This window comes from Tachysurus vachellii, chromosome 12 (genome assembly GCF_030014155.1).
Source record: "Tachysurus vachellii isolate PV-2020 chromosome 12, HZAU_Pvac_v1, whole genome shotgun sequence".
Taxonomy (NCBI): Eukaryota; Metazoa; Chordata; class Actinopteri; order Siluriformes; family Bagridae; genus Tachysurus; species Tachysurus vachellii.
Window position 1 is genome coordinate 10,419,101 of NC_083471.1, and position 20,888 is coordinate 10,439,988.

At 38.1% G+C, this 20,888-nt stretch overlaps 2 protein-coding genes across 2 annotated transcripts in view; one reads left to right on the forward strand and one right to left on the reverse strand.

Annotated features, from left to right (window-relative positions):
• Positions 1-20,888, reverse strand: part of LOC132854914 (patr class I histocompatibility antigen, alpha chain G-like) — a 97,930-nt gene that overhangs the window by 55,943 nt on the left and 21,099 nt on the right. The window lies entirely within an intron of this gene.
• LOC132854921 (BOLA class I histocompatibility antigen, alpha chain BL3-7-like) lies at positions 8,748-16,248 on the forward strand. The gene is made up of 6 exons (XM_060883589.1): positions 8,748-8,923; positions 12,808-13,071; positions 14,284-14,559; positions 14,732-15,028; positions 15,121-15,222; positions 15,372-16,248. Exons 1-6 carry the CDS (start codon positions 8,854-8,856, stop codon positions 15,419-15,421), a joined length of 1,059 nt encoding a protein of 352 aa, XP_060739572.1. The 5' UTR covers positions 8,748-8,853; the 3' UTR covers positions 15,422-16,248.

Genomic DNA, 20,888 nt, shown 5'->3' on the forward strand with positions numbered 1-20,888 from the left:
AGCCATTTGCATCATCCGTGTATATTACACACACTACTACTGCTGCATGTTGTACAAAAAGCATAATATTGCACAATATTGTTATTTGCACTTCCCACACTTCATGTACATAACTGATCAGTTATATATTCTGTATTCATATTTAATACTCATAATGTCTATTGTAGCACATCTGCATTGTCTTGTATAGTCTGTATTATCTTGTATAGTATATTGTTATTTATGCCTGTACTTTTGTGAGGGATCCAAATTCCTTGTGTGTGTCAACACACTTGGCCAATAAACCTGATTCTGATTCTGATTTTGGAGACACTCAGTTCTTACACTCAATACACATTCAAAGCGAAACCTCATTTAAACTACAAAGAGGGAATATAGTATCAAATGCTTGAGTAGGATTTGTCCTGAGTTCTTCTTGACTCCGATGAACCCAACGTACTTCATGTATTTTGTCACTGCTACGCTGGAATAAACTTCTTGTTCTTTAAGATCTTCACCCTCATCATTTTATTTTCATACATTTTTTTATTTCTTAAAAAAGGTTCAGGTTTAAAGGTGAGGTTCAGCTCTAATCAGGATTCTTGTTTTATAATTAAATCAAATTTAAGATCATTTAAAATAAAAGGAAAAATAATGTCAGACTTTTGGTCATTTAGAAATCTTTAAACTTTTATTATTGATTAGTTTTAAATTTGTTTTGATCTAAAAAAAAAAAAAATCAGTTAAACGTAATGAACAGGTCATTAAAAGTACAGACAAAAAAAAAACCATCCACACAGTGATTTACCAGATTAGGTGTTTAATCATACAGGCAACTCTGCTGTTATATGATGATACTGTTATTACACATTATGCAGATGATACATCTTTTCTCTTTGTGACTGAGGAAAATATCAACTGTTGGTTAGTTAGATATTTGTTAGTAATTAAACTTGAAGTTAAATGACATTGAGAATAATTTTTAACCGTAACTACATCACAGATCCACAGGATGTAGACTGAAAGAACTTCCTCTGTCATGAGACAGAAAATTTTAATGAGGAAATGTATCCAGCAGCAAAGCACTTTGTGTAAATTCTGCTTCTAATGTGTGCAGTAATGTTGTGATGCTGATAAACATACAAACAGAACTTTACAGCTGAGGAGAATAAAATAAAATACATTCAGTGTAAAACATTTAGGCTCCAAACTGATGAACTGATCATCATATCTTCATCATCACAGTGTCTGTAATGTTCACCGATGGTTCTGTAATTTTCACCGATGATTCTGTATTGTTCAGAGTTGTACTTAAAGATAAAGTTTGATTTTAGCTTGTCAGCTCCTCAAAATACTCCTTCCATCTACTCTGCACACTCTCCTTGCTTATCAGTACCTTTCAGTCTCTATCTTTAATCATCCTTAACTGCTGTGCATCCTTCCCATCTCTATCTCTCTGTCTTGCTAATCTGTACAAGTTCTTCTCACCTTCCCTCATGTCTAACCTGGCATAAAACTCATTGTATGCTTTCCGTTTGGCCTTTGCGATTCCTTGCAATCCTGTCTGCTTTCTTCAGTCCTTTCTACATCCCACTTCCTTTTAGCTAACCTCTTCCTCTGCTAACACAACAAAATATTAACTTCTTATATTTTTTCATGACTCTATGACTTAACGATTGATGTGTTCAAAAAACATTACTCCACCTCCACCTACAAACATAATAATTATAGGAATTTAAGTAAGGAATAAGACTTCTTGTTTTGCTCCTTGGCTATCAGATGTGTTGCGCATTAATTGAAAAGAACTTAGATCAGCAGAGAGAAAGTGGAAGAAATCACAACTCGATGCAGGTGTTGCTTCTTACCGTACGCTCCTGGCCAAGTTCTCTTCAGATGTGACTTTTGCCAAGACATCCTTCTACAAGGAAATGCTTGAAGCTTTTGCACAAGACCCTCATAAGCACCACAACATCTTCTCTTCACTACTCCAGCTCCACCTGCTTCAACCTCCCTGACTTCTGAAGGCTTCTTTTTACACCGAGAAGATTGAGAAAATCTGCCAGACCTTCACTTCTGCTTTGACTGCGCCTACATTTCACAGCCAGGATTCCCCTCCTCCTTCATTGTCAAATTTCTCAACCATAGCAGCAGATGAGATCTTGCAACACATCCAGTCTTCCAATCCTACCCCCTGCCCACTGGATCCACTCCCTTCCACTAAGATCCAAACCATCTCACAAGACCTTCTGCCCTTCATCCCCACAATCATCAATGGATCCCTAACATCTGTTCTTGTACCAATTACATTTAAGAGAGCAAGGGCTATTCACATTTTCTCCATGCAGACTCTCTCCTGGTGTCCCACAGGGCTGAATACTTGGTCTTCTTTTTTCTCTGTATACTCACTCTCTTGGTAAAGATATTTCCTCTCATGGGTTCTCTTAAAACTGCTATGCTGATGACACTTAACTGTTATTCTTCTTCCCGCCCTCAGATACTACGGCTTCTGCTCGGATCTCTCAAACTGCTGATGATCCCTGGTGATTCAATATCCCTTGCAATATCCCTGGCCAATGATCTGATCTCCCCTTCAGTCACAGCTCGCAACCATGGGATAACCATGGATAATCAACTGATGCAACATGCTCATGTCGGTTTCGTCTCAACAACATCAGAAGGATTCGGCCATTTTTGTTCAAACAGGCTGCCCAGGTACTTGTTAAGTCTCTTGTCATTTCAAGGCTGAACTACTACAACTCACTGCTGGCATGTCTACCTATGTACACAATTTGTTGTCTGCAAATGATCAAAAATGCAGATGCATGACTTATTTTAAGCCTGCCTAAATTCTCACATACTACCCCACTGCTGCGCTCCTTCCACTAGCTTCTGGTACTGTAGGTGCACACATCAGATTCGAAACACTGATGCTTGCTAAAAATGGACCAGCTCCCTCTTACCTCAAAGCTCTTATCACTCCTTGCACTGCACCTTGTTCCCTCAGATCGACCAGCACTGCTTAATTGGTCCCACCATCTCTCAGGATAAAAGGTAAGTATGCAGCAAGACTCGCTTCTGTTCTGGCACCAAGGTAGTGGAATAAACTTCCCCTAGGGGTTCGGACATCTAAGTCACTGGCTATGTTTAAACAACGGGTGAAGACCAACCACTTCCTGAAACACTAATTTTAAACATTTCTAAAACAAAAGAAATGGTGATCGATTTTAGAAAAAAGCACCATCCACTGCAACCTGTTACTATTCAAGGGACTGTTATTGAGACTGTGATGGAATATAAGTATCTGGGCACTATTATTGATTATAAACTCAACTGGTCTGCCAACACACTAGCAAGATACTCAAAAGCACAGCAACGGCTCTATTTTTTAAGGAAACTGCGTAGTTTTAATGCAGACACAACGTCTTTGACATTGTTTTACTTAACTTTTATTCAGAGTGTGGTGACTTTCGCCATCCAGTGCTGGGGGAGGTCTTTCTGTCCAGAACAGGAATATGCTGGATAAGGTGACTAAAATGGGCAGAAAAATTACTGGATCCGATGTTAAAAGCATCTCCAATCTTACAGATCAGTATACCCTCAATCTGGCATTGAGGATACTGGATGATCCATCCCACCCAATTTTCCTAGAGTTCTCCTTACTCCCATCTGGATGTAGATTTCGAATGCCACCAACAAAAACTAAACGTGCTATTACATCATTCGTACCAAGGAGCATTCAGTTACTGAACAGATCAGACACAGGCACATAGAATTTTTAAAGAAATTTTTTAATTAGCTATTGATTCATTTTTAGATATTGGACTGATTATTGTATGTCACTATCATTGCTGTGTTTGTGTTGTTTATGTTTTGTTTTTTGTGTCTTCTATGTTTGTAATGTTGTTGGATGTTAATGTGGCTTCCTTGAGTGCAAAACAATTTCCCTTTGTTGCAATAAAAGGTTTCAATTTTCAATTTCCTATGTGTGTTGTGTACAGTATGTTAAATAAAAAAACTTGCACAGTTTTAGGTTGATTGTTTTCTGTAACCTAGACTTAAAAGCATTTTTGTTTCGCTATGGATAAGGGTGTTTGCCAAATGCTGTAAATGTAAATCAATAAAACACATTGTTTATTATTGAGAAAAAAAAGATCAACAGCAGGGTGGTGTGATGGAGCAGAGTTTATATTACTGCAACCATGTTGATTATTTTTCTATCACAGCATTTCACAACACACTCACTGTTGCTATGTTGATGTTTGTAGCTAGCACATAGCTGTGATGTTCTTTATATGGACGATAAGACAAGACAAAACAGAATTAACATTTAACATTTAAAGTGAAAGACAGCAGGAGCTTTTTAGCAGTAAGATTAAAATAAGTAGCTGGTGATTTCTGACGGCTACACAAAAGTATTATATCCAATAAATGTACATTTGAAATGTGATTCAATCATATAAGAAAAGTCAAACGAAACAAATTATTTTTATTATTGAAACAATTATTGTTACATGCAAAGGTCTTACCTTTAAAATGCAAATCAATTTTCTTATATTTCTTATAATGCTAAGCTTGTCCTGTTTTACTTATTTTTAACTCATTTTTTAAACTACACTATAAAGGTTTGATATGCATTTTATCAGGACAACCCAATGAATATTTAAATTAATCAATGGAGCAATCTAGCTACTTTGATCACTCTGCTACTTTCCACTGAATACAGCTGGCAATAGTGAATGAAAAAGACATTTTTTTTTAAAAGATACATATAAGATTCAGTGGTATTTGCCTTAAAATTATTTTTATTAACCCAAAACCAGGTTTAAATTTATGTGACCAGCTGTCAGTACAGTCCACACCACTTCACACACCACAACTAATTTACAGGGTTTTCTGAAAAAAAAAAAAAAATGTTTGTAAACTTTTACAGTCAAGGGCAATTTAACTGAACAATATCTAGAATTTTTTCTGTAAAGTTGTCTTCATAAGCTTCATACATTCTCATTAATCTGGTTTTTTATCAGTCACTACATTTTCCTCATCACAATGCAGACAGACATCAGGAGAAAAACCTGTCAGGTGTTTTAACAAACATTTTTTTTCTGATTTTACTTTTTACTTGATGAAATGGCAACATCTTTCATCAAAGAACATCAAACTTTTACTTGTTCAGGAGTAAATCAGACCTGGTGAAATAACAATATTAATAACAATAACACAGAGCTTGAGAATACATTAACTTTTAAAATCTGCAGAAAGAGCAACTTGTACACTCCTTTCCGACGGTGCAGGTAGTTTTGCAAGTGAGTACAGTTTTTCCAGCTGGGGGCAGCTGCAGGAACAAACTGCTCAGGTAGATGACGGAATCAAGGTAGAGAATAGAAGAACATAGAACATAGTGATGGTGGTTAAATGCCCTAGCTCTTTCACTCCTTGACGGCTGTATGCTTTATTTTTGGCATTTAGTCACTTCATTGTTGCCCAGGAGGACATATGATTTGCATCTTTGACTGTCAGTGAATCAAGAGACAGTAGAAAGAGAGCAGAGTTACTGTATATGAAATGAAGCATGCAATATTTGCCCAAAGAGAAAACCAAAGTAATGATAGAAATGTTGTCTGAACAAATGTTGTCTGAAAGGCTGGCCTTTCTTTCCTAGGCCACAGAACACTTCAATATTGGAGGAGTTGCTGTTTAATTCTTGAGAAATTTCACTCATATCTCACACAGTATGGAGGAGATGGTTGCTGGCAGACTGTTTTGAGAAAAATGTTTTTGTTATTTGTCTATATGAACCAGCTCCCCCAGTGGATAGATTTGGGTTTTTAGACAGACTATGCACAATTTTAGAAATCTGTAATAGTGAAGATATTTTATTAGTGGCTGGAGATTTGAATTGCACATTAAAGAACACTTATCATAACCCTGTAGAGCCCCACATGCCCTCTCACAAACAATCCCTTCATACAGCTGAGAAACAGAAGTTAAAGTGACTTCACTTAACTTCAGAAGAACTTCTTACGACAGACCTTCGGTCTCTGGAACAGTCAACAAATGACCTGAAACACATTTTGACTCTCACAGCTAAAAGGAAAAAGCTATCAGATCTCCTAGGTGTTAAGGTACATGGTGCACTAGTAATATAATGCTTCCACTAGTAATATAATGCTTCCAGAACACCATCCAGATGGATGCACCCTATAAGTACTTTTTTAGCTTTGAGAAAAAGAACATTTTATCCACAACTTAGAGACATTGTATCTGCAAAAAGCTCTACAGAGCATTAAGGTTGACAGGACACCTGGCATAGATGTACTTCCAGAAGAATTTTGGTCTTTCCAGGATGTCATGGGGACAGAGCTGATCCTGACCTCCCTGGGGCCCAAGCAAAATTCTGCTAAGGGGCCCTCCTACCTGACCCATGAGCCATGTAAACCATTTGCCACACATTCTAACACGTTACAATCCTTCATGCTCTCTGAGATCACAAAATTCAGGACTTCTGGTAGTTCCCAGAATATCTAAGTCTACTAAAGGTGGTAGAGCGTTTTCTTATTTAGCTCCCAAACCCTGGAATAGTCTTCCTGATAGTGTTCGGGGCTCAGACACACTTTCACAGTTTAAATGTAGATTAAAAACTCATCTCTTTAGTCAGGCGTACACATAATACATCCCATCATATTGTGCACTATTACACTAGACTTGCACATTCTTATGAACAGCAGATATGTTAATCCCTCTGCACTGCTCTTCTCTTCTCTTTTTCTACCCATGCTGAGACACCCATGCTATGATCGTCTTCGGTGCGATGAAATTTTTGGACCTCCACTGAGACAAGGCTGACTCTGTGATAACCCTGAGACATCTACAGATCTACCGGCTCCAGTTGGACTCTGTGATACTTGTATATTTGTAACCACACCATCTAGTGTCACCCATATGAGGATGGGTTCCCCTTGAGTCTGGTTCCTCTCAAGGTTTCTTCCTTTACCAATCTAAGGGAGTTTTTCCTTGCCACTGTTGCCTGAGCCTCCTCAGACTTGCTCATTGGGGACAAATACGCATACACACATACATACATACATACATACATACATACATACATACATACATACATACATACATACATACATACATACATGCATACATACACACTGTGAACTGTATATATCTTGAATTTTTATGTTTATGTTCTGTAAAGCTGCTTTGTGACAATGTCCATTGTAAAAAGCGCTATACAAATAAACTTGAATTGAATTGAATTGAATTGAACATTCACACTTGCACTGGCAGCACTGCACAGCTAATTTAGCTAGTCAGATAGAGACTAGAGACAGAATCACATCAACGTAACTTTACTGTTATTTTCTCTTGCTGACATCAAACTTGAAGAGAACAGTTTACCTGATTGCTGTTCTCGCATTTCATTCTCATTTTGTTTCTTTTTTCTCGTTTCATGGCCAGATGGATAGCTCTGCTTCATATTGTCATCTACACAGTAAACATTAACACGCACTGTAAAATGAGTCAGGGGAGGCAGGGCCTTGCGTAATTTGCGGGTCCCTATGCAACTTGCATAGTGAGCGTATAGGGCCGATCGGCTCTGCATGGGGATGACATGCTGAACAGCAGTTTAACTAGATGACTGCTGCCTTTAAGTTGTAAGAGGGCCATTCTCAGTAACATTTCCTTGGTTTGACAGAAATTCTTCATGTTCCAAGCCTATTGGGGCTGAATATGGGTTTTATATACATTGATCAGGAGGAACACAACTATCTGTGGAAAACTCAGGTTTATACCGTGATATTAAAAGTGTGCTGAAGTTTAATGGTGGGTTATGTGCACTTTTAGTGTGTAGTGGTAAAGCAGGTGGTAGCAGATGCAATTGCAGTTGGAGAAAAGTGGTCTCATTTCACTGTGTACTGCAACAACTATATATGGTTGAAATGACAATAAAAGCTTCTTGACTTGACTTGACTTGAATTTATTTTGAAAAAAAGGCAAACAATAAACTGTAAGGCATCTACCACAGTGAAAGGGCAATTCCACAATCCGAAAACCAGACAGATGTTAATAAATAAATCCCAGAAACAACAGATGAGAAAGGTCTTGGTAAGAACATGTAGACACACAATAAGATTTATTTATTTATTTATTTATTTATTTATAATAATAATAATAATAATAATAATAATAATAATAATAATAATAATAGATAAAATAGGTAAAATTATATTAGTGAAATATATGTTATGACCATACACTCTTACCTACAGAAGTCCTAAGAGGCCATAATGCATTATTATATTTTTTCTTTCTTGTTTTGTTGTGATAACGACCACATTTTTGTTTTCTCATGATCTCTGCATGTACCCCATTGTTAATATGTAATGGATTATTGAAACGTTAAGCCTTTATTGTCATAATCACTGCACATTTTTATTGTATTCATTTTGTCACGCATTTATTTAAAAAAAATATCTTTTTGTATTTATTTATTGTTCTACAGCCTCTAGAACATGTTCTTATTCACAGCTCATGATAAAATTAAGCCTTTATAACGACAAAACAACTTTTGTTAACAAAAAAACGAAACTTCCGTACTTTCATCATTAACTTTTTCAGGATGAACCTGCGCTCCTCAGATCTCCTCAGAAACCCGTGACTTGACTGAATCCTGAATTCTGATTGGTTTTCACTCTGAGTTTTAGTTGGTCAGAGCCAATCAGAATCTCTCCACCTGAAAGCGGAAAAACATTCCAGAGGTTAGGAGAGTGGGAACAGGATCTATAACTTTCTTTTAAACAGAGTTAAAGACATTTTATCCACTCAGTAAATAATAGATTTAGTGTTTTAGTGATCAGACAGTGAGAGATGTCGCTCTGCAGCACAGTGATGAAGACTCTGATCTTCTTCACATTTTCTCTTCATCTTTCATCAGCAGGTGAGTTCTGTAATGTTTACTGTCTTTACTACATTTATTTACTCTCTAATAATAAAGTTTAACGATAAAGCTGTGATAAGGGCAAATCTGACAAAGTTACACATAAATAATACAGTTAATAAATAAAACACCAAGTAAAACAGAAATACACACTTTATTATATACTATGCATTATTATATTTATTCTTTCTTGTTTTGTCGTATGGCCTCTTTGGACGTCTGTAGATTATTACAGAATAAATATTACCACAAAAGAAATATAACACAGAATTCCATATATGCTGTGACGATTTTTTTTACTATATATATTTGTTGTCTTTATTAATATAAAGATTCAGACACTAAGGCCACGTTCACACTGCAAGTCGTAATGCTCAATTCGGATATTTTGCTCAGATCTGATTTTTTGTTTGGTTGTTCACATTACCTTTTAAAATGTGGCCTATATCAGATACCAGTGTGAACTGTTTGCTGTTTCAAACTGACCCGCATGTGCAAACGAACAATAACAATGACGTCACACGCAGCACGCCGTTGCGCTAAAAAGTTGACGAGGTTATGGAGGAAGTGTTGTATCATCTGGTGCAAGCAAACATATCATGTAATGATTTAATGTGATGTATTCAATGCCAACATTATGAGCTGGTTCACGTAACCACTTTATATAACACTCTTAACACATACGTTACCAGTCACGTTTGTGTCACGTTTTCGCCGTCGCAAAAATAAAAATAAAAAAAAGGTTTCGCATAATTGTGACGAATGTCGATGTAGATTGATGTAAAAGTCGCATCAAATCCGCCTTGGCTGTTCACACTGCGGCCACATTGGAAAAAATCAGATTTGGGTCCAGATTTGAGTGTTCACACTACTCCTGAAGAAGTCTGACCTGGTCACTTGACCCCAAAAAAATCGGATTTGGGCGACTTTTACCTGCAGTGTGAACGTGGCCAAGCGACCCCACGTTAGCTTTTCTTTACTGCACGTGCACACTCGTCTTCCTCATCCAGTTACAGCCATATACAGGTGCTGGTCATATAATTAGAATATCATCAGAAAGTTGATTTATTTCACTAATTCCATTCAAAAAGTGAAACTTGTATATTATATTCATTCATTACACACAGACTGATATATTTCAAATGTTTATTTCTTTTAATTTTGATGATTATAACTGACAACTAAGGAAAATCCCAAATTCAATATCTCAGAAAATTAGAATATTACTTAAGACTAATACAAAGAAAGGATTTTTAGAAATCTGGGCCAACTGAAAAGTATGACCATGAAAAGTATGAGCATGTACAGCACTTCAATACTTAGTTGGGGTGCTGAATTACTGCAGCAATGCAGCGTGGCATGGAGTCGATCAGTCTGTGGCACTGCTCAGGTGTTATGAGAGCCCAGGTTGCTCTTATAGTGGCCTTCAGCTCTTCTGCATTGTTGGGTCTGGCATATCGCATCTTTCTCTTCACAATACCCCATAGATTTTCTATGGGGTTAAGGTCAGGTGAGTTTGCTGGCCAATTAAGAACAGGGATCCCATGGTCCTTAAACCAGGTACTGGTAACTTTGGCACTGTGTGCAGGTGCCAAGTCCTGATGGAAAATGAATTCTGCATCTCCATAAAGTTAGTCAGCAGCAGGAAGCATGAAGTGCTCTAAAACTTCCTGGTATACGGTTGTGTTGACCTTGGACCTCAGAAAACACAGTGGACCAACACCAGCAGATGACATGGCACCCCAAACCATCACTGACTGTGGAAACTTTACACTGGACCCCAAGCAACATGGATTGTGTGCCTCTCCTCTCTTCCTTCAGACTCTGGGACCCTGGTTTCCAAAGGAAATGCAAAATTTACTATCATCAGAGAACATAACTTTGGACCACTCAGCAGCAGTCCAATCCGTTTTGTCTTTAGCTTCTGACGCTGTCTGTTGTTCAAGAGTGGCTTGACACAAGGAATGCGACAGCTGAAACCCATGTCTTGCATACGTCTGCGTGTAGTGGTTCTTGAAGCACTGACCCCAGCTGCAGTACACTCTTTGTGAATTTCTCCCGCATTTTTGAATGGGTTTTGTTTCACAATCCTCTCCAGGGTGCGGTTATCCCTATTGCTTGTACATTTTTTTCTACCACATCTTTTCCTTCCCTTCACCTCTCTATAATGTCTTTGCAATGACCTTTGTGTCTTGCCTTCCTTGTGCATGGTGTCAATGGTTGTCTTTTGGACAACTGTTAAGTCCGCAGTCTTCCCCATGATTGTGTAGCCTACAGAACTAGACTGAGAGACCATTTAAAGGCCTTTGCAGGTGTTTTGAGTCAATTAGCTGATGAGAGTGTGGCACCAGTGCCCCTTTTCCACCAAAAAGAACCAGGTGCTGGTTCAGAGCTAGTGCTGGTGCTGGTTCAAAGTTGGTTCTACTGGCGAACCTTCTAAGACTCAGTTTGCCTTTCCATCGGTTAGCCATCACAGAGCCGAGTCTGACGTCGCTGTATACGTGTCACGTTTCCCAGCAACATTAGCGCAGCAGCAGCAAACACATCAACAATTTTTTACTGTTAATGCTCATGGCTTTGTGAACCTACATTGGCATCCAAACGTGGTGAATACAACGTATACGTGCAGCTCCATGTAATTTGTATAAACGGAGGTTGTAATCGAGAATAACGGAAAGTACATAACATTATTTTATCATTAACACAGAAAAAAGGTAGCTACCTACTATCATGTGTGCTGATAATTATATTGCAGTAAAGTAAAAGTGTATTAAACATTAGTATACTTAAGGTACATTATCGTAGGTGCTAACAGTAGCCCCGCCCACAGCCCCTGATGCAGGCGGTTCTCAAGTCTAGACCAGCAACGTTTTGGTGCTACTTAAGAACCACTTTTCCTGGTTCAGAGCCGGTGCTTTGGCTGTCAAAAAAGAAAGAACTGGTTCTAAATTAGGCTCTGGCTCCGAACCAGCACTCAAACTGCCTCGGTGGAAAAGGGGCACAGGTGTGTTCAATATTAAACCTTTTCACAATATTCTAATTTTCTGAGATACTGAATTTGGGATTTTCATTAGTTGTCAGTTATAATCATTAAAATTAAAAGAAATAAACATTTGAAATATATCAATCTGTGTGTAATGAATGAACAAGTTTCACTTTTTGAATGGAATTAGTGAAATAAATCAACTTTATGATGATATTCTAATTATGACCAGCACCTGTATACATACATCAGGAACATACCAACTACACAGAAACTAAGCCATTCCTGCAATGCATATACTACAATATTAGTAAGTTAGTGTTTAGGAAGTTTTAAGAAAATATCACAATGGTAGAACGGGCAAGAGTATAAAGGTTCACGATTTATTTGTACTGCTGTACAACAGGACACAACACTCCTCTTGTACCATGAGAGAGGACGAACCCTGATCACTGGTTACATTGAGATTTTAGAAACATGATCCAAACACAGCAAACTGAAGGAAGAAATCATTGTCAGTCTTTGGCTACATGCAAAAGGCCTGATAATCTTACCACGGTCTGTCTAGAATTGTTTATGAGCCAACTTGTCTCCAGATCATTCTGATCCTTCTAATATTTTATACAAACAATCTCTGGTAATTACAACCAACTTCTAGTCCTGCACACAGAAGGTCAGAACTTCACAAACAGCTTCTTAGCAAACATATCACATTACTTATTATTATTATTATTATTATTAATATATAAAAATAACATTTATTATAATAATAATAAATTAATACATTTAAAAATAAGAGATGTGAGCTTTTCTTTTTATTATTATTGAATATAAAGTTAAAAATGCAGTGTGTGTGTGTTGAGTGATGTGATGTGATGTTAAATTTTTTTTTCTTTTTTAGACACACAATCTCTGCAATATTCCCTCACTCAAGTTACAGGGACAAAAAGCACAGAATTCAGTGCTCTTGGTCTGGTGAGTGGACAGCAGTTTGGCTATTACAACAGTGCCATCAGGAAAGTGATCCCAAAGACAGAGTGGATGCAGAAGGTGAAGGCTGAGGATCCAGAATACTGGAAAACACAGAAAGAGATTGCACAGATTCAAGAGGAGAGCTTCAAAGTCAATCTGGATACAGCAATGCAGTGCTTTTATCAAACTACAGGTAAACACACACAGTCAAGGTGTATCAGTTTATAAACTCATCAGTCCTGATAACTGTAAAGATAAACAAGTAAAAGTCTTCTGTCTTTAATATGAGATCACACACAGAAAATAAAAAGATTCAGATAAATCACATATAAATTAAATATGAATTAAATGTGAAGTAAATGTAAATGAGATGTAAATGTGTGAGTGATGAACTAAAGGAGGAGTGCAGGGGTTGAAAGAGTACTAAAATATTATACTCAAGTTAAAGTACTATTACTTTGATTAAATTTTACTTATGTACAAGTAAAATAACTGGTTTAAAAATCTAAGTCAAAGTAAAAATGAACTCATTTAAAACTTATTATGACCGTGTGTGTGGGGGAGGGGGGTGGGGGTGGTGGGGGACAAGGGGATATAAATCTTAAACTAGTTGTTTTTTAAATTTAAGGAACACTGTTACATTAAAATGCAAAAACAAAATACACGTCAACACGACATTTGAAACGTTTAGGGAGGTATAATTTGTCATTGTAGGGCAGTCCATCCCGTAAAACATTTTCAAACGATACAATCATTGAATATAGCATAAATTATGAATTCTGTAGGCCATCGTTCTTTTCATTACCAACAACAGCCATACTGCAAATCTATAAATCAAAATGGTTCAAATGTTGTGGTTTTCCTTAAATGACCCAAAGAAGAGGGTCCTTCAAGATGTGTTTAAGACAAAAATGTGTGCACCCACTGACATCAACTCACTTATATTTGGTTGCTCGCTTGGACTTCTTGCACTTGAAACTGAAGTCATTGTTCAAATATGGCCAGGGTTCACTTAATTTACTTCAAGTTCAACTTCAGCAGAATTTGACAGGGTTTCACTTTCAGCTGGGTCTTCACCAGTAATGTCTGATTGTAATTTTTATTTATTACACTTTCTTATTCAGTAATGGATGTGATTTCTAATGTAGCAAATTACAATACTAGAAACAAAACATACTTCAGTAAAAGTAAAATTACAAATTTTAAAAAATATTTCAAAAAGTAGTACTACTCAAAAACAAGAGTAAATCTTATAGTAAGAAATCTTACTAAAACCCAAATCTTAGAGTAAAATTACTTTTTAATTAGTAAAAATTCCACATTTGGTAGTGTAGTGTCATGTTTGAGTGGAGAGTGTAGAAGGAAATGGAGCTAGTTTGAATCTTGTGTGTGTGTGTGTGAACAGGTGTTCATACACTCCAAAGGATTGTGGGCTGTGAGCTTGATGATGACGGGACTGTTAGAGGATACAATCAATTCGGTTATGATGGAGAAGATTTCATCAGTCTGGATCTGAAAACTCTAACATGGACTGCAGCTAAACCACAAGCTGAGATCATCAAATACAAGAGGAATAATGATATTGATAACAATAAAATGTGGAAGAACTTCCTGGAGTACAGATGTATTGAGTGGTTAAAGACTTATGTAAATTACAGCAGAAAGACTCTGAATAGGAAAGGTAAGGTTTTGTTTGCATGAAAGATAACGTTTCATTTTACTGTTCGGAGGAAAATCATGGGACACTTCCTAGCTGATTAAAATATATGTAAGAACACTTTACCTAAGGTGTCAATTAAAATGTATAAATCTGACAGACAGTTTTATATTCCTGTCTCTGTGTGTCTCTGCAGTTCGTCCTACAGCGTCAGTGTTCCAGAAACACTCGCCTTCTCCAGAGGTGGTGTGTCACGCTACAGGATTCTTCCCCAAAGCAGTGATGATCTTCTGGAGGAAGGACGGAGAGGAGGTGCATGAGGACGTGGAGCTCAGAGAGACGTTACCCAACCAGGATGGAAGCTTCCAGAAGAGAAGCATTCTGAAAGTCCCAGCTGAGGAGCTGCAGAAACACACCTACACCTGTGTGATTCAGCACAGCAGCTTGGAGAAGGAGTTAGTGCTGAATGTGAGCGAGCGACAGATCCTGAAAGGTCAGAAACACTTTCCTCTAAAACTACAGATTTACAGTGAAATCTGATTTCCTGCTGCAGCAGATAATAAAGACTCTGTGCTGATTTAACAGGTGGAGGATCGATGGCTATCATCATTGGTGTAGTCGTGGCTCTCATTGTTCTCGTTGTTGCTGTTGTTGCTGGAATTATGGTCTGGAAGAAGAAGAACTCTGGTGAGAGGAGGAAGGAGGCAGATGTGAAGTTTTCAGAGAACAGATTTACACTTTCTAATTCTTGAAGGAGATTTGATGAAGATTTTACTTGTTTTTAATCTGAACTGATAAACTGATAAATAAATGTCTGTCCATCATCTGTGTTTCAGGCTTCAAACGTGCTCCAGCCTCTGAAGAGTCTTCCTCCAACAACTCTTAAAGCGTGACTGTGTGTGTTCTTGCTGAAGTGAGAGAGTAAGACATGATGGTAACATGTTCTTCAGCGTTTCAAGTGGCCTCTTGGCTGTTTCTCCCAGTAATACTCTCTTTAACTAGAAATTACATTTGCTGGACAGACTCTGAGGTGGAGTTGCTGTTGTGATATATATTTTAAACAGTAGCGTTAATGCTGCTGTGAGGGCTGTTTAGAGTCTCACAGCCACATAGTTCACACAGTATTTATACTCAGGAATTACACCAGTAATATATTTCCCAGAATTCAACACTGTGATTCTGATTCACAGATTCTAATCTGTGAGTCTGCAATTCAACTAGGACTCCTAGAATCTAGAAAGATTGTGGCCAAAATGCTAAACACTAAAACAAAAATAAATGCTACACACTAAAATGCTTCTGAGGTAAATGTCTTCAAAAAACTGGGCTCAAAGAAAAAAAAATCTTGACCCCCGCTAGTTCTGGTGCTCGTCTGAGGACAGGAATTTAGCGCAAGACAATCTACTGCAACTTGGACTAAACCCTGTGCACTGCAGATAAGGTACGCGTTTTTGTAATTTCCTGAAAACGGTTTTGGAGATACGAGGATTCCGTCTGACAGTGACTATATGTCACAGATAAACAAATCCTGACAGAATTTCCCCCTAGTGTCCAGTTAGGGAATAGTCTAAACATATATTACCTTTTCTATATTTTATCTATTTATTCTCCTAGTGCAATTTTCCAATATTTTTCCTAAATGCCCTATATGTTTTATTTGAGTGTTTCTTATTTGTGTCTTATTTTTATTCTTTACATTAGTGTTAATTAGCTCTATTTTATTATATCAGGGACAGTGGTAAAAAAAACCTTTCACTATATTTCACTTTTCACATTTCACTTACTGTGTAAGATTATGTATGTGGCAAATAAAATTCATGATTTTAAAAAATTTGGACTTGAACTATCTGGTTAATAAGAGAATTAAGAGCCTCAGTCTACATGTTGAATGTGCACAGGAGCATTTTATCGTTAAGTTAAAGTTTTAATATATTTAAGATAAGTTTTTAATGTTTTAATTTTAAATTAGCAGCTGATGATTTCTGACAGGTACACAGAATTATGTATGATAAATGTCTGATATGCAAATTATCAAGATGAATCAATTAATATACAAATTAAGTTATGGCGTAATTTACTGACTTTTAATCACGGTGTTACTTCCCCCTGAAAATAATTGGTAACATTGGATGACCACACAATTCAGTCGAATTTGGATTAGAACTATTTTTAGTAACAGAATCAGGTTAAGTTTTAATGAGTCAGATGGAAGTGGGCGGAGTCTCGATCATGTCTTCAGTTTGCCGCCATTTTGATCTAAACTGCTAGCTAACAAACTGCTAATGTACAGGCTCATTGTTTATATAGAGTAAAATAAGACAATTTGCTACTTGTAAGAAGTTCAACAGGTCAGCAATAATCTCCTGAACATTTCACACTCACACACAAACACGTGTGGAGCGTGTGAGAGCGGTTGGCGTTTTGCCAATTTTTTTCAGCACTAAGTGCAATTTATTCCGTTTAAACATCTCAGATATATCATAATTATTTATGTGAGAGTGTGTAAGAGGGGAAATAACTGTGTGCGTGTGTGTGTGTGTGTGTGTGTGTGTGTGTGTGTAGAGTGTCAGAGCAGCATGGCAATGACGGATCCGAACACGAAGTTGTGTGAAAGTTTGACTCGCCAGCACGGTGTGAGGGTGGTGTGTGCGGCGAGTGTAGATGAGTGTGTGCTAGCGATCGGCGATGTAGTGGGGCACGGTGAATATTGTCTCTGCCTCCAGAATGAACATTGCAATCGTTGTCTTTCTGAATGATGTTGAAAAGGTTAGAAAGCTGACTCAGAAAGGCATTGTGATTAACAACGAGCTTAAATTAGTTTTAAATTATCCCTCAGTTCTCCTGATAAAAAGGTGGTTCTGTCTAATGTCCCTCCTTCTATAACAGATGAAATGATTGGTAAAGAGTTGACTCGGTACGGGCGAATGGTCTCCCCCATTAAGAGAATCCCCCTTGGATGTAAATCTTTACTGGTCAAACACCTGCTATCTTTTAGAAGAGTGGCTTTTATGATTCTTAAAGAGGGTGTTGAAGAGTTAAATGCTGTTTTTAAATTCAGATTAAGGGGTTTGACTACAACATATGTTTCTTCTGATGCCAATATAAAATGTTTTAAATGTGGTAAAACTGGGCATCTTGTTCCAGCCTGTCCTGAGAGACAGATGCCCCTTTTCCACCGAGGCAGTTTGAGTGCTGGTTCGGAGCCAGAGCCTAATTTAGAACCAGTTCTTTCTTTTTCGACAGCCAAAGCAAAAGTGGTTCTTAAGTAGCACCAAAACTTTGCTGGTCTAGACTTAAGAACCTCTTGTGTCAGGAGCTGTGGGCGGGGCTACTGTTAGCGCTTTGATAATGTACCTTAAGTATACTAATGTTTAATACACTTTTACTTTACCGCAATATGATCCATTATCAGCACACATGATAGTAGGTAGCTACATGCTAAGACTAACTTTTTTCTGTGTTAATGATAAAATGATAAAATGATATCAATGATAAAAATAAAAAACGTTATGTACTTTCTCGATTACAACCTCCGTTTATACAGATTACATGGAGCTGCATGTACACGTTGGATTCGCTGTCTTTGGATGCCAATGTAGGTTCACAAAGCCATGAGCATTAAAAGTAAAGCAACATCCGCTATTGTTGATGTGTTTGTGTTTGCCGCTGCTGCGCTAATGTTGCTGGGACATGTGACACGTATACAGTGACGTAAGACTCGGCTCTGTGATGGCTCTCTAGCCCATGGAAAGGCAAACCGGTTCTTAGAAGGATCGCCAGTGGAACCAACTTTGAACCAGCACCAGTGCTAGCTCTGAACCAGCACACGGTTCTTTTTGGTGGAAAAGGGGTAAGAGTGTCCCCGGTGTTTCTGAGCGACCGGTGCAGGATGCAGCTGTGCCTGCTGTGGTCGTTTCCCCTGCGGCTACTGTTCGGCAGACTGCTGAGGGTCCCGGAGCTGCTGCTGTACCAGAAGCAATGGTGAGTGAGCCCCAAGCCCAGCCTGCAGCTCAGAAGCCCACTGTAGCTGAAGCAACACCGGAGAAGCCCCTCTCAGCTGAACCGGCCACGGTGAAGCCATGTTCGGCCGAACCAGACCAGGAGAAGCTGTGTCTGGCTGAACCGGACAGAGAAAGGCCATGCTCAACTGAGAAAAGCCCAGTGGCTTCTGGCGCAGTGCTAGAGCTGCCTGCGCTAGCAGAGGCAAGCACAGAGGTGCAGAACAACCGCCTGGAAATACCAGCCACTACACCAGTGAAAGGGGACGGGGGAGATGTGGAGATGGTGAATGAGTCCACGTTTAAAATACCAACAAAAAGGAAAAAGAAAGGTAAAAAGATACGAAGGCAGAGAAAAGAAAATCAGATAGTGATGACTATGTGTCAGACTCTGTCTTAAACATTGATTCCCAGGAGGAACAGTTAAACGTTGTCTACAGCGCTGAGGACATTAAAGGTTTTTTTAAAAAACACTAAATGGCAGAAGAATGTGGCAATAGATGGGTTTTTCCCTGATCGTAAACAGTTTCTACACAATGTAAAACATTTTAGAAAGGAAGGAGCATTTATTGATGTGGAAATCTTTTGTTTAAAGAAAACGATCACTAAAGTGAACAGGGAAAACTCGACTAATGATGACTAATGATGTATGTGTGCTGTTTTTTATACTAGAGAGGTTCTTACCCTATATTGTGTTTTATCAATTTTATTTTTCTTAATGACTGGAACCCATGTTGCGAGTTTAAATATTAATGGAGCAAAAGAGCACAAAAAGAGAGTTAAATTATATGAACTGTTAAAAGAGAAGTGCATTGATGTCATGCTTCAGGAAACCCACAGTGATCTCAGCAATGCTGTTGATTGGGTGAAGGACTGGGAGGGGTTGGTGATTTTAAGTCACAGCACAACACTCAGTGGTGGGGTTGCCTTGCTTTTTACTCGCAATTTTATTCCTTGTTCTTATTCAGTTGAAAAGATTTTAAATGGGGGGCTTTTAAAAGTGAAAACTTTTTATGAGAATGAGGTTTTAGTTTTTATCTGTGTGTACGATCCCACCAATGCAGTGGAGAGGATGTTTTTTTTTAGATAAGCTTAGCAACATGATTGCTAGCTGCAACACTGCTGACATTTTAATTTTGGCTGGTGATTTTAACTTTCATACAGAGACTCCTCAATGGACAAAGAATTAGTATGGAGAGCAGCAGCCAGTGAAATACTATGCTCGGTAAGAGGACTGGGGCTGGACAGAACATTGTTTTTAATAGACACAAAAACGGTGGACGTTACTGGATTACCAGACTTTTACCGTAGAATTTTGAACTTTTTAAAAAACAAAACAAGGTCTGTAGAAATCTACACTGGCTGCTAGAAGAGCCTCTAGTGTACGGCGCACGTCTAAACATCTCCAGTGTAACCATTCCTGCACTGTCCAAGACTCTCATTTCCTCAGGGCTCGTAACACTAGGGGAGCTAGTGAACATCATGGGAAAAGACCTATCACGGGCAGAGGACCTAGCAGTACTGCAGGTCCCTGCGCATTGTCAATCAGCTCTTACACCACTGGAGGTCCTCCCTAAAGTCTGAGGAGTGTGTTCTGCTGATGGACTATCTGTAAACAGAGACTGGCCCTGCAGAGGAGGAACCCTTTCCACAGCTGATCATCGCTCCTGACCTTGACATGTGTGAAGGTCCCCTCATGGAGTGCCGGGGCGAGGGGTAGATGGACTTTGGGACAGTAGACAGTGTCAACGAAGCTGCTCTACAGAGCCTGTGTTAAGGTTTTAAATAAGAAAAAACTGAGATTGAGGTTAGACACCCCATAGAGAAGTGTACTTGGTTTTAATAATGATACTAAACCAGAGTGGAGGGCACTGTACAAACAACCGTTAACCAAAAAAGCTGCCGACCTCCAATTGAGGATTTTATACTGTATTATCTCTGTGAACTCTTTTATTTCCATTTTAAACCCTGATGTTGCACATGACTGCCCTTTCTGTTCACAGACAGAAACTGTTTTTCATGCTTTTATTCACTGCTCCAGGTTACAGTCCTTCTTTGTGTTTGTCCGTAAGGTCTTTTAATGTTGATTTTACTTTTAATTGTTTTATTCTTGGTTTTAAATATGTCAGGAGAAACAGGTTCAGGTGCCAGCTTATCAATTTTATCTTTGTTCAGGCGAAAATGCCAATATACCTGAGACTAAAAAACAAGATTGCACAAAACACTGACATTGATGACCAAATTGATTAAATCAAGAATATTTATTGATTTTAATTTTTACAAAAGTATGAACAACTTAAATATGTTTAAAGAAGTGTGGTCTTGTGACAATGCTCTGTTCTCTGCTTTTCATCA

What these genes read in the sequence shown, in the direction of transcription:
- LOC132854921 (XM_060883589.1), top strand. Translation starts at nt 8,854, where the DNA reads ATGTCGCTCTGCAGCACAGTGATGAAGACTCTGATCTTCTTCACATTT. An exon ending in AAAGACTCTGAATAGGAAAG is followed by an intron (nt 14,560 to 14,731) that starts GTAAGGTTTTGT and finishes GTGTCTCTGCAG; the next exon opens with TTCGTCCTACAGCGTCAGTG. An exon ending in CTGGAAGAAGAAGAACTCTG is followed by an intron (nt 15,223 to 15,371) that starts GTGAGAGGAGGA and finishes TCTGTGTTTCAG; the next exon opens with GCTTCAAACGTGCTCCAGCC.